Source organism: Impatiens glandulifera, chromosome 3 (genome assembly GCF_907164915.1).
Source record: "Impatiens glandulifera chromosome 3, dImpGla2.1, whole genome shotgun sequence".
NCBI classification, from domain to species: domain Eukaryota; kingdom Viridiplantae; phylum Streptophyta; class Magnoliopsida; order Ericales; family Balsaminaceae; genus Impatiens; species Impatiens glandulifera.
This window is the reverse complement of record NC_061864.1, coordinates 14,290,803-14,309,276: the sequence shown is the minus strand read 5'-3', so window position 1 is coordinate 14,309,276 and position 18,474 is coordinate 14,290,803. Positions and strand designations below refer to the sequence as shown.

The 18,474-nt window shown below is 29.7% G+C and overlaps 1 protein-coding gene across 2 annotated transcripts; it reads left to right on the top strand.

The window, feature by feature from the left end:
* Positions 1-10,164: 10,164 nt before the first annotated feature.
* On the top strand, positions 10,165-17,904 carry LOC124931209 (beta-taxilin-like). 2 transcript variants are annotated; one of them, XM_047471632.1, is made up of 12 exons: positions 10,165-10,243; positions 10,281-10,772; positions 11,400-11,476; positions 12,169-12,274; positions 13,032-13,099; positions 13,477-13,554; positions 14,472-14,536; positions 15,298-15,364; positions 15,717-15,899; positions 17,305-17,361; positions 17,456-17,551; positions 17,639-17,904. In XM_047471632.1, exons 2-12 carry the CDS (start codon positions 10,310-10,312, stop codon positions 17,768-17,770), a joined length of 1,392 nt encoding a protein of 463 aa, XP_047327588.1. In that variant the 5' UTR covers positions 10,165-10,243; positions 10,281-10,309; the 3' UTR covers positions 17,771-17,904. The 2 variants fall into 2 exon arrangements, with proteins under 2 accessions (XP_047327588.1, XP_047327587.1); XM_047471631.1 differs by having other exon boundaries at positions 10,168-10,207; positions 10,304-10,772.
* The last annotated feature ends 570 nt before the right edge of the window (positions 17,905-18,474 follow it).

Sequence of the window (18,474 nt, the reverse complement as noted above, 5' to 3'; positions counted from 1 at the left end):
CTTACTGTTTTGATTGATGATTCAAAATGTGTTTTAATCATTGTATAGAAATCAATAAAAGTTTGACAAACAATATTTTTTGATTTAATCATATATGTCCATGTGAATCTTGAAAAATCATCTACAATCGTGAGCATGTAAGGACAATCAATAAAAGATGTGTCTTTATAAGGGCCCTATATATCCATGTGAACTAGTTCAAAACATTTTGTAGTTTTAAACATACTGCACTTAAAAGATAACCTTTTCATTTTAGAGATAGGACATATATCACAATGAAAATTCTCATTTTTATCTAAATTGTAAGCATGCTTAAGTGCTATATCAGATAGATGACCAAGTCTTCTATGAATCAACTTGAAATCATTACATGTGTTATACACTTTATTCCCTAATTCAGTTTCTAGTAAGTAAAGGTTCTGGAAAAGATCTCCTCTGCCTGTGATCGTATTGTCATTAACATCCTGCAATAGACAACCAGTAGAAGAAAATTGACAACTAATATTGTTCCTCTTGGAAAGTTTTGAAACTGAAATTAGGTTATATGTGAAACCTTGTACATGCATAACATCATATAATTTTAGTTTTGCAGAAAGTCTAACATTACCTATATGTTTTACATTTTTAGATGTTCCATCAGGTAAGAATAAAGGCACACTATTTATCATCTTAACATCAGTCATCAAACTCAAATCAGAACAAATATGACAGCTAGCACCACTGTCTACTATCCAAATAGGTTTTTCATTATTATTACTATGCACATTTAGACTACAAACACTAGCAAAATTTTGATTAGAAGACATACCTTCGTAGTACTTGTCTTTACCTTTTCCTTGAGTTTGCAGCCCTTTTATGACTTCCTTCACCACATCAGCAATTTCAGTGTTACTGAATTTAGAATTCTGATTTGATGATGATTCTGGTTGATCTTCACAAAAGGAAAATGGATTATTCACTACAGCAGTTGCTGCATTTGCAGAATTTTTTGTCTTCTGATCTCGATTTCCTTTCCACCATTCCGGATAACCTATGATCTTGAAGCATCCTTCTTGAGTATGTCCTTCCATCCTGCAATGTGTACAAAACATGTTTGTTGTTCCTTTGTTGTTGCTTCTTGTCTTGTTGATTACTCCTTTTCCTCTATTGTTTCGAGTATTATTCTGACTTCTTTGCTGATCAAAATTCTCCTTCATAGACATTGCAAAACTATCTGTTTGTTCATTCATTAAAGTCTGCACTTCCCTTTGTCTTTCAATGCTAAGCAACATGGCATAAGCACGATTTAAGCTTGGTTTTGGGTCCATGAGGAGAATCTGTTGTCTTGCGTTATCAAAATATTCGTTCAATCCCATTAAAAATTGTGTCAGCTTGTTTGATGTATCAACTTGGACCACCAATTTCGTCATTCTGCAGCAGCAAACAGTTCTTGGTTCACAATCGCATGCTGGTAGAGGTTCTAAGACCATCAATTCATCCCAGAGTTTCTTGATCTTGGAAAAATATTTTTCAAGACTTAATGTACCCTGTCTCAGGTTACTAATGGCCTTCTGGATCTGATAAGCTTGTGGACCGTTGTTTTCTTGATATCGTTCTTTGATATCAAGCCATAAGTCCAACGCTGTGGTTGTGGAAGAATAGTTTGATTTAATCTCATCCGACACAGTGTTCAGAATCCAAGAACGGACTAAACAGTCCATCTTTCGCCATTTATCAAACACTTCTGATTCTTTTGGTACAACTAAAGATCCATCAATAAACCCTAACTTTGATTTCGCTTCTAGCGCTAATCGCATACCACTACTCCAGCCAATATAATTTCCACCATTAAAAATAGTAGTACATATAATCGCACCTGTATGATCTGAGTTACGCATCGTTAGCACATCATTTTCGTCTTTCTTCTTTCTAGACATTCTTGATCTTTCGCCGTTCGAACTATCTGTTGAAGAAGATGAAAGGTAATCGCTGGAAGAAGAATCGTCGGTGTTAATCTGAGTCTCTTCTTCGTCTTCTTGATTTCGACGAGCATCTAGCTCTGATACCATGTGAAGTTTCTGAACTTTGAATTGAGTTGTAAATTAGGTTGGAGAAGAATGAAGAAATTGATTAAGAAAAACGTAAAAGACTTTGGGAGTCTTCAATCCTTTTATTAATGTAATAAATCTGTTACAGTCCCTGAATTATCTATCAGGTTTTAATAAGACTATAAACTTATAAAAACAAACATATCAACATATTTTCACATATTTATATATGATATATATATATATAGGAAATCTTATCATATCATGATAATATATTCTTCTTAATTAATATTGATATGATTTTATATTGAAATGAAGTTTTAAAGTTGGATTGATATTTTATTATAATTTTACGAATTTGCATGAAATTAAAGTAAGTGAACAAAAAGCTAATATAATAATTTTCTTTCAAATCAAAGAGACGTTTCCCAAATGAATGTATACATTTTAAACGATTTTATTCGTTTTATATTCCCATGAGTCTAGATATTTATATATGATATATATATATAGGAAATCTTATCATATCATGATAATATATTCTTCTTAATTAATATTGATATGATTTTATATTGAAATGATGTTTTAAAGTTGATTGATATTTTATTATAATTTAATCGTATTTGCATGAAGGAAAAGTAAGTGAACAAAATGTTAATATAATAATTTTCTTTCAAATCAAAGAGATGTTTTCCAAATGAATGGATACATTTTAAATTATTCCTTTTATATTCCCATAAAAAAATGAATAATATATATATTATAATATTTCATTATTAAGTATGGTGGTTTCATTTTTATTGATTTAAATTTTAAGGTAGTAAAAATAAATATTAATAATTTCTAGACAAAAGAGAAAAATATCTTTTTTTCTATCAGGAATATGAAAGTGTTCCAAAGGTAAAAAACAGAAAATTAGCCTTCTAGAAATTTATATAAACTAATAAATTTATACACAAATTATAAATATAAATAAACAACTTTTACTGAATTTATTGTTTCATAATCTACAAAGTCAAATACGTTCATACATTATGGACATTCTCCAAGATTGAACGTTGAAACTTAGTACTAGACGATTTTCTATAATGAATATATTTTGAGACAACCTTCTCTAGGATTAGGATTATTTTATAATAAGTTTCGGAGTTCGTAAAGTCATGTTGTCACGAAATGTTGAACGTTTTGGACGCATTGATGCAAGCTACAAGAAGGACAATCAACATGGGTCGAAATCAAGGTAGCATTAATCGCTTCAAACATTTTTAGCTTAGGATCATAGTTAACCCATAGTTGAGTAAAAAGCCAATATTTCTCGAACCTTTTAGCTTAGGGTCAAAACTAAACCGTAGCTAGGTAAAGACTAAATTGATTCACATTTTCTAATGTTAAAACCAAAACTTCTCTTTGTCGGGTCAAAGACAAAACAAAAAAAATCAAAGGGTTCGTGTAAGACGTCTATAGACGCAGTCCCTGAAAGGGTTCGTGTTAGACATCGCCAAATGTAGTTTCTTAAGAAAAAAATCAAATAGCTCGTGTAAGGCATCTATAAATGCAGTTCCCGAAAGAGTTTGGATAAGACATCTTCATATGTAATTCCCTGAGAGAAATAAAAAGAAACGTGTGGTAAGATATCTAAAGATGCATCGTTTTAAATAAACCCTAGCAGGAGTAGATATTGGCTTAAAAAATATCTCTAAAGATAGTCCTGAGGCAATGTATTATCGGGTTTCGGTTAACATAGTTTATGGTACATATAGGGATTTGTTATAAATAGTCATCGAAAGTAGGCGAGGCCATTTGTGACAGTGAACCCATATAATACTTGTTCCCGAGAGGGATTCAAGTCAGGATTCATTGTTTCTTCTAAGTATCACAAGGAAGAATCATCATCCAAAGTAGGTCGAGCCATTTGTGGTAGTGAACTCATATAATACTTAGTCCTGAGAGGGATTCAAGTCAGGTTTTATTATTCTTCCATAATATGATTGGTAAGCATCATACATAAGAATCATCGTCAAAAGTCAAGCAAGCCATTTGTGTCCATGAACCCGTATAATATTTAATCCCGAGAGAGATTCAAGTCAGGTTCGTTGTCTATTCCATAATATGCTTTGTAAGTATGACAAAGAAGAATCATCATTGAAAGTATACCTTCTTATACTCAGAAGAAACAATGAACCTTGACTTGAATCTCATGCGATATGGCTTGGAAGCTTAAATTGGATCAATGTGCCTCATGGAGTCATGGTATTAAAGATCGAGTATTCACTTCTGTAATTTAGTGTTTGAGGTGAATAACAATCGCCTATTGGAACGGTTAGAATAAAGAGAAATTGTATTAGAATAATATATTGAATACATAAGTTATGTCTATTATATAGACATTACATTGAGCTTATATAAGGAAACTGATAATATAATATTAATATAATATAATATAATATAATAATGATATTATCATAATTTATATAATATTGTGATAATATCTTACATATATTTTATTTTATATTCTAACATCCCTCCTCAAACTCCAGATGGAAAATGTTTGAACAGCTTGAGGTTGAAGACGAGATGTTGAAATGTTGATGGTGTATTCTTCAAGCTTCATAAACTTCTGAGCTCCATCTAGTAACATGATGACAATGTGTTGACTAATAAACTAGCGAAGATGTAGAATCCCATGGGCATTAAATGCTGGGGTGAAACAACAACCGAATAAACTCCAAAGTTACCCGCGAGTCTCGAAATTCATCGAATGAAGGGATGGAAGTGTGTTGCATTAAAGAAACCCAACAAAGAAGGTAAAATCCCATGAGAATAGAATGTTAGGGTGAAACAACACCTGTAAAACTTATTCTAACGAGAGAATGACAGTGTTGACTAAATAACCAGTAAAGAAGCACATATGATTGGATTAACACCAATAAAAATATGGCATTAACTACTACTGGGATAAATCAACAACGAAAAACAAACTCAAAGAATATGATTGTCAAAGAAAATTAAAACATCCAACATAATTATTTGAAAGAAAAAAAAAGATTATTAAAAAGTATAATAATAATAATGATTAGAGTCTTCCATCAATGGCTAAGGTAACCATTGATGGAGACAGCGAAAGACTAAATTGTATAGTTCAAGAACAAAAGTTTGGCTCTGATACCATGTTAGAATAAAAAGAAATTGTATTAGAATGATATATTAAATTACATAAGTTATGTCTATTATATAGACATTACATTAAGCTTATAAGGAAATTAATAATATAATATAATATAATAATGATATTATCATCATTTATATAATATTGTAATAATATCTTACATATATTTTATTTTATATTCTAACATGAACAAATTCTAGATGTGAATTTTGATGAACTTCAATTCTCAAGAGACTAGCTTTATTTCTTGTTTCTTTGTCACATAATCCCAAGATGGCAGCGACAACCCCTCCACATCCAACCGATGAACGGATATTGAATGATGACGATCCCTCTTTTGATAAAGTAGGTCTAGAAGAGTTCATATCGGAATCAAAACTTGCGATATGGCTTGGTATATGATCTAGAGGGTTAGATCAACGCGCTCTTTGATTGGACTGATGTGCCCGGTGGTTTTAAAGATCGAGCCTTCGTTTCTGCAATTCAGTGTTAGAGGTGAATAACAATTGTGTATCGGAACAAATTTTTGACGTGAATTTTGATGAACTTGAATTCTCGTGAGATTGACTTTATTTTCGTAGATTGGTATGAAAACAAATAGATCACACATGTTTGTTTACACCTACACTTGGTCGATTCTTTCAACCAAGAATCTCATGCATGTTCAAATGTTATCAAGCTCCAACAAAATCTTACAACATTTTAGAAGAGCTCTATTGAAAGTAGCCTGATTGCAAATTCCCTAACCCTCCAACCTCCCTATGCATCTTGTTAGTACTCTAAATTTCCAATTGGAAACCCCATAAAATGAAAATATGCATCAATTTCTCCATTTCTCTATGTGAAATATCATACTTAAGATCTTGAATAGGGACATCATACACACCGAGGGCAACACACCGATGGCAGTCAATTTAAAATTATTCTCATATATGGGGGAGTCAATTTAAAATTATTGGAATAACCTTCATAGAAATTTATTAATGGATTTAATAAACACAACTCACTCTTAATTTTAATTAAATGTCTATTTTTTTATTATTATCATACTAATAATTAGCATTTATCCGGTCATTTGCACAAGTAATAATATAAAAAACCGTGAAAAAAAGATTACGGTAAAAATATGATATTATTTTTAATTTTATTTTTACTCATTTTAGTTTTATGGGCGGGTCAACTCACAATCCGACTCAAGTATCCATTTAGTCACACATTGCAGAATCATCTCTAAAACAATTGATACAGTTTGATTTCTCAACTCATTTAGTTTTACATCTAGAATCCACTTCTTCTTCATACTACGAGTGAAAGGAAAAACGTAAAGACTATCATTAAAATAACTCAGACGAGACTTACTATATCCATATGAATTATATCCCCTATCGCTATAAATATGAGTAAAATTTTCCATTATTGCTCACTAATAATAGTGAAATCTATAGCGCAGAGTCAAAAGAGCCATATGAATTATATCCCCTATCTTTATAAATATGAAGGAATTTTTCCATTATTGTTCACTAATGATAGTGAAATTTATAGCGCATAATTGATGAACTAACGTGTTTATCAAATTTGGTGTTGAATTTAAAATATAAAGTGTTATTAGCCTAGTTGGTTAAATGATTGTATTTGTTTTTGTTAGGTTGCAAGTTTGAACAATACCTATAACATTTTTAATTTTATTTTTAACCGTTTTAAGTTTATGGGCGGGTCAACCCACAATCCAACCCAAATATCAATTTACTCTCACATATATATCCAAATTAACCACAGCTCTCGAGTCTCGACCCCGCAATCCGAACACTTTAAAAATTAAACATCATTATATATACATATATAGATATTTTTGTTTTTGTTTTTAGGCAAATCAAATATGTTCAATTTGTAAAACTCCTCTACAAAATATACAAAAATATTAACATTAAATCGTTAATCTCTTCAGTTATTTATTATTAAATAACTTAATATTTTAATTAAAAATCAAATAATTAATTTAAATAATTAATTTAAAATAAATTATATGTAAATTATATAATTTTGAAAAGTATTTCTTAATTTATAATATATATATATATATATATATATATATATATATATAAATTTTTGATATAACTTTTTCTAAAATGATAAATTAATAAATTGTTTTAAATATATATACACTAAAATATATAAATATAATAAACATTTAAAGAATTTACACTATTATTTTTGAATTATATATTTATATATATATATATATTATTTTTAATAAAAAAATCATATTAACTCCACCAAAGTAGCTTGGTGGTAAGAGTTCAGCTAGGGGTGTTCAACCGGTTGGTTAAACGGTTCCGGTTAAGATCAATTTTGCCTTTTATTTTATAAACCGGTTAACCGGCCGTTAATGGTATCAATTTTACCGGTTCTGATTCAACCAGTTTTGGTCGGTTCCGGTCGGTTAACCGGGTTTAACCAGAAACCAATAATTAATTTTTTAAATTAAGTAATAAATTTATGAAATGATTTTTTTTAAATTATTGTTTTCACTTTCCTATTATACTATTCTCCATTATTTCTTGTCTCTATTATAATATAATATAATATATTATTATAATATATTTTATTGATATATTTAACAAAAATTTATAATATATAATTTTATTGTAATAATATAATATATTTTATAACTATTTTGTTAATTTTTTATATGTTACTTGAGAAAATTCAAATTCGTTATGTCGATTAGTTTTTAACCAACCAAGTATAGGTGAATATGATTGAATATCCTTCTCAATTAATAGAACAGGAAGTGAAATCGTTAAGTTATAATAAAATAATAGTTATCTGAATAATTGTGTTCATTATAATAATATGCAAAATATTAAGTATTTTCAATATATTATAGATGTTTATGTGTTTTCGTATTGGACGTATTGGACAGAAAGATAAAACATCACTGTGAATGTATGACATCAAGTTTTAATTTTTTTTAACTATTTTGATTTTGTTAATTTATAAATCCACATTATTGTTTCGTTATAAAAATAATTTTACATATTTTAATGAAATTATTTCAGTTTATTTTTAATTTATTTTTAATTTATTTTTGTAAAATTTTATATAAATTATAATGTTTTTAAAAATAATTCTATAAAAATTATAATTTAAAATTTAAAAATAAAATTTTTTATAAATTTATAAATATTATTTATAATATATCTATTATTTATAAAAATAACTAATACAAATTATAAAATATAAAAATATATAATTAAATTATTATCGGTTTACCGGTTAAACTGTTAGAAAAATTTGTAATCCGAAAACCGAACCGTTTAACCGGTAAAAACGATTGACCGAAACCGTTAGACCCGGTTAACCAATAAATCGTTAAAATAAAACCGATTAACTATCGGTTCGGTTGGATTACCGATTTTTCGGTTTTTTTGCACAACCCTAAGTTCAGCTTAAGAGAACAAAAGATCATCTGAAAACTTGAAAACGCTTTGAGTTTAAGCGGGGATCATACATATGTGAGGTATCATGCTAATTCTTCTTTAATTTTTCAAAAGAAGACAAAAATAAATATTAAAGTTTATATATATTTATATAACAAACTTAAATATATATATATATATATTTAAATGATATATATATATATATATATATATTAATATACTTAAGTATAAATTTATTATTTAAAAAATATTATATATATTGATATCCTTAAGTATAAATTTATTATTTAAAAAATATTATATATATATATATATATATTAATATACTTAAGCATAAATTTATTATTTAAAAAATATTATATATATATATATATTATTTAAATTATATATATTTGTTATATACATAAATTTGTTATATATATATATATATATAATTATTTTATAATTTTAAAAATTTATATGTATTTTTTATTTTAAAAATATATATAATTTTAAGAATAATAATGCACAATTTTTTTAAATGTTTATTATTATATAAATATTTATTAATTTTAGAAAAAATAAATATTAAAAATGTAATTATATTTTTATTATATAATATCTAAATTATAAATTAATAAATACTATTTAAAATTATATACTTAAATAAAATATAATTTAAATTATATATCTAAATATATATTCAATTATCTTAAATAATTAATCAATTATCTAGATTAAATGAATTTCAAAATGTATGTTATGACCAAAAAAAATTGATTTAGGTCACCTTGGACTTGCCAGATGGTCAAACTTGACAATGACTTTTTTTAATAATATGGTCTTACTAATGAGAATTTTTGAATAGTCATTTACTCCTTTCAAACACCCCCAAACATTATTTAAATCAGAATTTAAGAATATATTTTATTAACAAAAAAAAAAAAGTTAAAATACAAAATTTAAAATTATACTATTTTTAGTGTTATTTTCTTATTGATGTCTATTTATTTTTTTTATATATATTTAATGATACAATTATCCTCACATATATTTTTTTATCAAACTATTATTCTTTACATAGTTTTAACTATTAAAAAAAATTAAAATATCAATTTTTGTACGGCAAAAAATAAGCTATTATAATGTCACATATTGTAGTGCCACTGGGATGACAATGTACCTTCAATTCATAAATTTTGAGTTCTTTGAGATCCCAAATCAAAATAGAGAAAAATTACATCAATCGATTCAATTTGAATTGGTTACTGTGAAACGGTTTTAAATTCTCATCTTTAGTGCCCATTTCTACTCTTCACACATTTTATATAAAAAAATTCAATTTAATAATTTATACCCTCAAAATTTTCAAAGTTATTTTTTTTAACTGTGGCTCAAATTTTTTAATTTTATTTTAAAATTCTCTTCTTAGGCCCAATTTATGATATCTCTAGTTCAAGGTAGGTTTTCACAGTTGTATACGGTAAACCCTTGTTTCTATTTTTTTTTTATGGTTGCTAAAATATCATATATATATATGTTGCTCACTTATGCGCGTTTATGTCTTCTTTGTCTGAATAGTTGTCTTAGAAATGGTGAGCAATTGAGAGGATTCTCAATAGTAACTGGTTAGATATTACGACTCAATCTTGCATCTTAAGCTGATAAGGTTTATTTATTGATCTTTGCAGGTGGAAATGGAGAATGAAGCAGCGGATCATCTTCCCGAAGTAGATTCAATGCCTGATGGGTTTGTCGATGGATCTTCAGTTGAGCCATTGTCGCGTCCGAAAACCACCGAAAAAGAGAATCTATTACCAGACTATGTAGAAGAGAAAGCAGCAGAAGTTGCTGATTATAAGGAAGAGAAATTGGTGGAGCCTGAGTTGGAATCCGATTTAGCTGCAAACAGAATTAATCTGCGTGCCAGAACCTGTGAAAAGAATGAGCATTTGAGAACTTTTCCAGTTCCATTATGTGAAAGTGATGGTTCTGATCAGTTAACACTCACGGTAGGAAATGAAGCTTGTTCTGAAGTGGGAAACAGCATGTTGGTTGTACCAGATATAGCTAATTCTGTACCAGGTGATGAAGGCGAGGTTTCAAATCATTTGCTGTCTGAAACACCTTGTGGAGAAGCTCTGAGTAAAGAAAATATAGGTACCTTATTTATATGTACATATAAATTTGTCATAGGTACAATCATTTGACAATTCCAGTTCACATTTGTCTATTCAGAATTAAGCAAAGAATAGTTCAAAGATGAAATAGGTGCATTGAAGTATATGGTATTGATGTATCAGTCCATTCCATGCTGGGGGATATGCATCTAGGATGTCCAACTGGTTTTCTTTTTTATATGACTAGTATACTACATTTTGTAACATCTCTAGATAACTGGAATTCAGAATTTAATATTATTGAAATCACTAGAGTTTGAAAGATAAGAAATTGCATAGTAGATCAGAGTGTCTGTCCCTCAGTATGGGTGTTTTTTATATGGATTTCCATGTGCAATATAAGCTTTTCCTGTCTATGCCCATGTAGCATGTCCTACCTCTTGGCATATGTATTATCTAAAGTATTGGTACAATTTGATAGCAAATTACCTTAAAATAGGGACTGCTTGAGTTTATTGTGCAAGTAAAACACCTTATTTGAACTGCTGAAATGTTTAATCTCCTTGTATTGCTAGTGGATCATGTGATGTGAGATTTTTGGACTGATAATGCACTGTGTTCAAAAAAGGTTTGAACAAGATTAAGCTTCCTCAACCTTGTTTTGCAGGAAATGCAGAGGGATTGACTCAAGCTACAATTGAACAGAATATATCATGCATTAATGCTGAAATCAGAAAGAAAGCAGTTAGTAATATCATTTAACTTCAAAGCTACTGGTTTTGACTAATATATATTACAGACTCTCTCTCTCTCTGATGGCTGCAAAGATCTGAGTTTAGTTCTTAAAACTTTAAGATATTATAGTATTAATTCGAGAAAAGTTCTACCTCTGTCCATTTTATGGGTTCCTTAAGATTTTGGGGGTGAGTTTTAAGAGGAGGGGTGATATGTAATTACTTTAGACGAAAATACCTAAACCTAAAAGAGTGAGAATGAGAAAAAGTAAGTAAGCGAGGGTTGATATTGGGGTGATGAGATGTAATAATTTTTCATTGCAAAATGTAGATGTGGGTAATTTTGAGATTGTGTTGTTACATAGTGAATGATTCCCAAGAGATCAAATCATTTGAGACTAACTTTTCAAAGTTTTATTTGGGACGAAGGTAGTATTGAATTAGTGAAATCTCTAAATCTCAATTTTAAATAATGAAACTTGAAGATTTTAAGTCTTTATGCAAGTCTATTGATTTTTTGTTTTACAAAATAAATAGAGAACTGATTTAAGGAACTCAATAATTAAGTTACTATAAAATGAATTTACGGAAATCTCCTCACTATACCATCTAAGAATTCGGTTATGAATTTGTTTTGTTTCTATGATTGACACCATCCTTGTGTACAACTTGCACATGATTATATTTATGTTATCATTGCAGGACTCGGAATTCAAACGTAAAAACTCAAAGCGTAGTTTGAAGTCTGAAAGAGAATTTCTTGAGTTCTCCTTGAAATACCAACAAATTCTTTCAGAAAGGGATGGAGGTAGCTTCTTTGCACCATTTTCGTAGAAGTTATCCACACTGTGTTCTTAAGTCTATATGTTGTTACTGAGATTTTAGTTTAGATTCTTATTCACGTATGATATATCTCTTGTAAGTCGTAAGCATGTTTTTGGATTCTCTAAAAAGTTTTGTATGAAGAATCTGGTTTTCAGTAGGATGCCTGTGACTTGTGGGCATAAACAACAAAGTGAACATGTCTATATCAAATTTGGGTTTTAAATCTAAGAAGCCAACATTTAATTGTTCCTAAAAGAAGTTGTTTATTAACTGAATTAAAGTCTACTAAATAAACTATTTGCTCAGTTAACATATTAGCATTTTGTTACGAGGGGAACGGGTTAGGGCTAATACCCTAGGGTTGAATTAATGGTTAGTAACGAATAGTGGCGGTTACAAATACTAATAGTATAAATATATTAGGTGTTGTTATGTTGAGGTTATGAAATGAAATAATGGAGGAACAGTTAGGGAGAAAATAATGAGGAAGAAGAGAGAATTCTCTAATTCATTTCATAACAACGACCGATTTATTTATACTATTATTATTTGTAACCGCCACTATCTGTTACTAACCGTTATTTCAACCCTAGGGCATTAGTCCTAACCCTTTCCCCTCGTAACACATTCATTAAGTCTTCAAATTATTTTTTGAGTTGTAATGTCTAGTTTGATATTTTGAGCTCAGATTTGCATTTGGCTACTTTCATTTGTCTTATACAATTACTCCTCTTTGGTAGCAATTGTTGTTCGAGATAAACTTGAGGCATTGTGTCGGGAGTTACAACGGCAGAACAAGATGCTAATGGTATGATTCCTGAAGTATGTTCTCATTCTTTCTTCTCATTAATTTTGCAGAAGATTGATAGTTCAAGTAGTTTTGTTGAATGAGCAATTCAGAGGGATGTGCTATTAGCACAGTGACTATGTCAGTGATTCAAATCCCCCTAGCCAAAAAGAGAGGGAACAATTCATACACGTGGTTGCTTAGAAAAGTGTGAATTTTGAAATCGAAAATCCACTTCTGTGAAAGTAACAAATTTGACGATCTGATTGTCTAAATATATTTACGTGTGACTATTTCTTATCTAAAAGTTATAAATTGCTTCTGAAGTATTTTCTCTATTTACTTACATATTGAATCTTGGAAAAGGAAGGTTGATATCCTGCTCTTAAATTCTCCAGGATGAATGCAAAAAGGTCTCTAAAGATGGGCAGAACTTGAGATTGGATCTATCAAACAGATTCCAAGATGCTGTTAAGGTACCTGTCTTTTCCCATGGTTTTGAATGATATACATGTTTCTCTCTGGTTGACGGGGAAATCTAAGACCTTTTTCTTAGTGTCCCTATTACTTGGACATATCCTTCCTCTTAACAACTTATGCTTCAGTTTTGTTAGGACATACTTTGAAAGTTTGTTCACTTCTGTTGTTCGCCTAATAAACTTACTGCTTCTTTCAGAAATTTTTATTGTACTAGGCTTAAGGAACTTTGGAACATTTGAACTATTTTTAATGCTATTGTATCATTAACTATCTATTTTCTGTTATCCAATCCATACAAGTTGATTTCTGAATAGCTTGTTTATTTCTTTCCTTTATAGAAATTCAAGGACCTTGTTTGACCGAAGACTGATTGTGTCTCTGATTCCTTTAAGGCTTTGGTTTGAGGTGGAATTGGAATTAGGGGCATTGTTTGTTTGAGATATGATTAGGATTCAAATTCCAATAGAATTCAAAACTGTATTTTCTTCCATACCAAGTGGAATTAGAATTATAATTCTAGTGATTTTTTTTGTAACAAAAGGATTTGGAATGTTTCCAATTCCAAAAAATTGAAATTTCAATTCAGAGTAACCAAACGTAGCCTAGAGTGTTTCCAATAATCTCAACCATTGTTTTCTCATATGTTGTCCAGTCATTTTCTGATTCTTTCATAGTTTAAGCAGCCTTGGGTTCTTTTAACAATGAAATGATGGTCAAAAGGCATTGAAGATAAAATTGATCTGCAAAATTATATAGCCTTAGAATCTCAGATATCTCTACAAATTCATTGCCTTTTTGTTTAATGTGTCTTTTACTGCAATGTTTCTTGTATATTGTATAATATTGTATCCTCTCTTTTTGGATCCTCTGTTGTGAACTTTATATTCTTCCTCTTCCCTCTTTGTTCACACAGGAAATAAACAGTAAGCTGGCAGAACAAAAAGATGACTGTCTATCTCAGCTGAAGGAGAATGAGATGTAAGATTCAAAATTGTTCAACCCAAACATGTTAACATATACAGACTCTGGTAACATGGCAGTCAGTTTTAGCTTGAAAATTTTCCTGAGAATTTAGATTTATTTCCTTTGCCTTGTTATTGTCCAATAGCTGTTCTTGCTAATTTTACAAAAGTAACTAATATTTTTGCATTGATATTTACCTTGCATCATTTTTTCATCAGAAGATTTTGATCTGATTGCAATGTTTTTTAATAGTCCCACAAAACCATGTAGCACAATTTGTAATTTAGCAGACAAGAGAATTTTTTATAAGTCTATTTCTGATACATTTTATGAACATAATAGAGCTCGCAAGGGTAATTCTATTGCATAGTGGATGGTACAGTGCATACAAGGTTCTAGCACGAATTAACCTAAATAAAGAATTTCATTTTGTTGATTCCAGTGAGCTGGTGCAAATGCATTGAGAATAATCAATAACCACATTTTCATTGCCCTTCTATGACATTTCACTTATTTTTGTTTAAAGTTGCATTGATTAATTGAACTTGAATGACAAGTAGTTTTCTCTGTGGCACTGCTTAAGGAATTGGATGTTATTATTTGTCATATGCAATATTTGTTTGCTGATAGTGGCCAACTAGGTGTTAAATCTCTTACTGTTCAAATAATCTATGACTAATAATTCTTCTTCTCATCCTTTATTTTATTCTTAATTTGCATGCAAATATGTCTAAATATTTATGTAAAACTAATATTTACAATCTCTTCAAGCATAGGTTAAAAGGAAAATTGAAACAGCTAACTGATCAGTACGCGCTTTCAGAGCTGCAGTATTCTCAGAAGGTAATCATTTCATGGTATTATGTAACAGGTATATGACCTAGATCGAAACAGGAGAGGATACAAACTCTTCTACACCATTCATATCATAATCTCTAGACTAGGACTCTATTCCCTTATATAGTGCTTGACATAACAACTTACTGCCACATCACTAACAGAAGATGAAAAGTAATTTATATTGTTATGCTAACAACTAGGTTGGGTATCCTCTACTCCTAATCCCTAGGTCTTATACATCCTCTTGATCTACCCGTAACATATTATTTGAATGGTTGCTTTTCTCATGGTGTTTTTCTATTGTTTAAATATATATATATATATATATATATTAATTAAAAGCTTTTTCATGCAGTTGAAACAAAAATCCTTAGAACTCCAGATTGCTGATTTGAAAATTCAGCAGCAAGAGGGGAAATTAATCCAAGAACAATCTCAGATGAAGCTATATGCAGAACAAATGTCACAATTGCTGGAAACAGAAAAGAATCTGCGGTTACAGCTTACAGCTGATGGTGAAAAATTCCAGCAATTCCAGGTTGAGTTTTATTATCGATTCATTAATTTTGTAGCCAAAGGTTCTTTTTTTGTGAAACTGTAATTTTAGGACTTTAAACAGTTACGAAGCAAACTCTTAAACTCAGTTGATTTCATATTGTCATGTTTAATGTATTCAGATAAATAGGGAGATAATTATCTCCAAGTAGAGTGAAGTAATTATCTATTCTTCACTAAAAGATAAACACTTCATGATATTAGTGAGTAAGAGTTATCTTAGAAAAAATTAAAGTCTATCTAAAGGGAACTATATAGTATAAAATTACACAAACTATTATTCCAGATGTGTGAGATTCTGGTATAGGGTTTAGTAATCCTTGGGTTTTCCCGATTCAATAACTAACTTTTGAGGTGGAGTTTTCCTATTGGCTTTTATAGTACACCCAAACATTGACCCTTGTATATTTCACAGAGAAATCAGAAATGTTCATCTGTTCTCTAGTGTACGCATTTCTAGAAATGCAAAAATATGATGGTGATTGGGAGGATAACCACTTAAAATATTTTAGGAGTCTAAGATTGTATAGCTGCATGAGCCTGCATCAGGGCAAGCTCCTGCTTCTTTTTTTTTTATTTTTTAAAGTATTTAGTTTCCTTATATGAGAAGTACTCTATATGATCTTGTTTAATTAAATTGTTTTGGAGTCCAAGAGCATATTGACTCAGGTCACCTGTTGAGTTTTAGTTACTGATTTTTCCCCCTTGACAGTAAAGCCATTACAATTTTTTTTTACTTATGGCTTTAATATCCATTGAGATTAATTGCATGTCCAGATACACATTTTTTCACATAATCCTTCTGAAAAAGATGTAAAGTTAGAAGGTTTACTATATGTATGAATGAAGTCTCCTTTGGGATTAGTTGCCAACACAAGTTGAGAATCTATGCAATGAACATCATCACATAGGGAGAGCTTGCTCCTGACTTCTGCCAAATCATAATAAGTCAAAAAGAGCTCTCATAGCTTTGGATATTAGGTGTTTATAAACAGAACTAAGTTATATCCATGACATGTGATAAATGTGGTACTACTTGTCTTCAAATAATGCACAAGTAATCTGTAGTATTAATGGATGCTTATGATGAAAGTAAAGATAGGATTTCTTAATTCCATGGGTGTCTATTTTAATCTGAATACTGAGCCTTCCCTAGATTAAACCATGATCTCTATAGATAGTTTCTACAGATGGTTCTACATATAGGCCTTGTTTGATCTGGTTATTTTCAAATATCCTTGATTGGTATAAGAAGTGGGCTATTTGGGTAAAGTGACCAAAATGTTATAAAATATGAAATAAGGGTAAATTGGTTGATGAATTGAATGACAAAATTCCCAAATAACCCACATCAAGCCAGCCTTAATGTATGCATCAATTTTGTGCAGGATACTCTGGTAAAAAGCAATGAGATCTTTGAGACCTTCAAGCAAGAGATTGAGAAGGTATCTCTTCTAACTAAAATATACTCGCTGCAACTTGTTTATTTGAATTCATGTTACTATACCTCGTCATCTCTCTGTTGGGTTGTCTATGCAGATGAAAAAGTCAATCAAGGAACTGAAAAAGGAAAACTCATTTTTGAAGAGCAAGTGTGAGAAATCTGACTATACTCTAGTACAACTTGTTGAAGAGGTAAAGATTTTTGTGCTTTTGTGCTAGTAGTCAAGTCCACAAATCTTCTTGTTCAATAATTACAAAGCTGATGTTCTAACTGAACAGAGAGAGTTTCAAAAGAAACAATTGGAGAAAACAAGAAACCAGAAGGAAGCGCTTGAATCCTTGTGCAGGTCACTTCAAGCAGAAAGGAAGCAACATACAGTAGAACCGAAGCCAGACACAATAGCACCTTGAAAATTTCTATGCATGTTGGACATTACTGTTTTCTGCACAGTTAGATATCTGTAATGTTAGATTCTTCCCGTGAATCTAAGCATAACTTGTAAGATAGTCATATGCTCTGTTTTGTTGTTTGTTTTGAAACGGTCCATGAATTCTCGCCGATACTTGCGTAGACATTTCTATGCCTGATTCTGTTCATCATAATATGATGACCTTGTTTAGGATGATCATAATTCTATTTTTAATTTGATCTTTAACATGATTAGTAAAATTTGATGGTCTAAAGTTGGCCAATTATTAATTGTGACTGGAATCTGGATAGTCGAGATGTGCAATGAACCATGTTGATGTCATATTCTCAAGACTTGTATAAACATTGTTTAACTTTGGAGTTTTGCAAAGAAAATGGAGAAAATACTCAGATTTGAAATGATTATAAGTTTTTATTATTTACTTCAACTTAAGTGTTTTGAAGCTAGTATGTGTTTATTCAAATTACATGATTTTGATTTTAATATGTTTGAGTTATCCTAGTGGACTAAGAGTAAGTGTGTTACAATTATATTAATAATATAAATTGATAAAAGAAAAATAGTTTATCGATATTAATAACAAATTAATAATAAATGCAACATATATGTAATATACAAATATATAGTTGTGAAATGAATTTATTGTAAATTTTATTATTTTGTGTTTTATGATATATTATTTTA

Excerpts from the sequence above, each read along its gene's own strand:
- LOC124931209 (XM_047471631.1), top strand. Across the intron at positions 14,537-15,297 it reads CAGCTGAAGGAGAATGAGAT|GTTAAAAGGAAAATTGAAAC; the intron begins GTAAGATTCAAA and ends CTTCAAGCATAG. Across the intron at positions 15,365-15,716 it reads AGCTGCAGTATTCTCAGAAG|TTGAAACAAAAATCCTTAGA; the intron begins GTAATCATTTCA and ends TTTTTCATGCAG.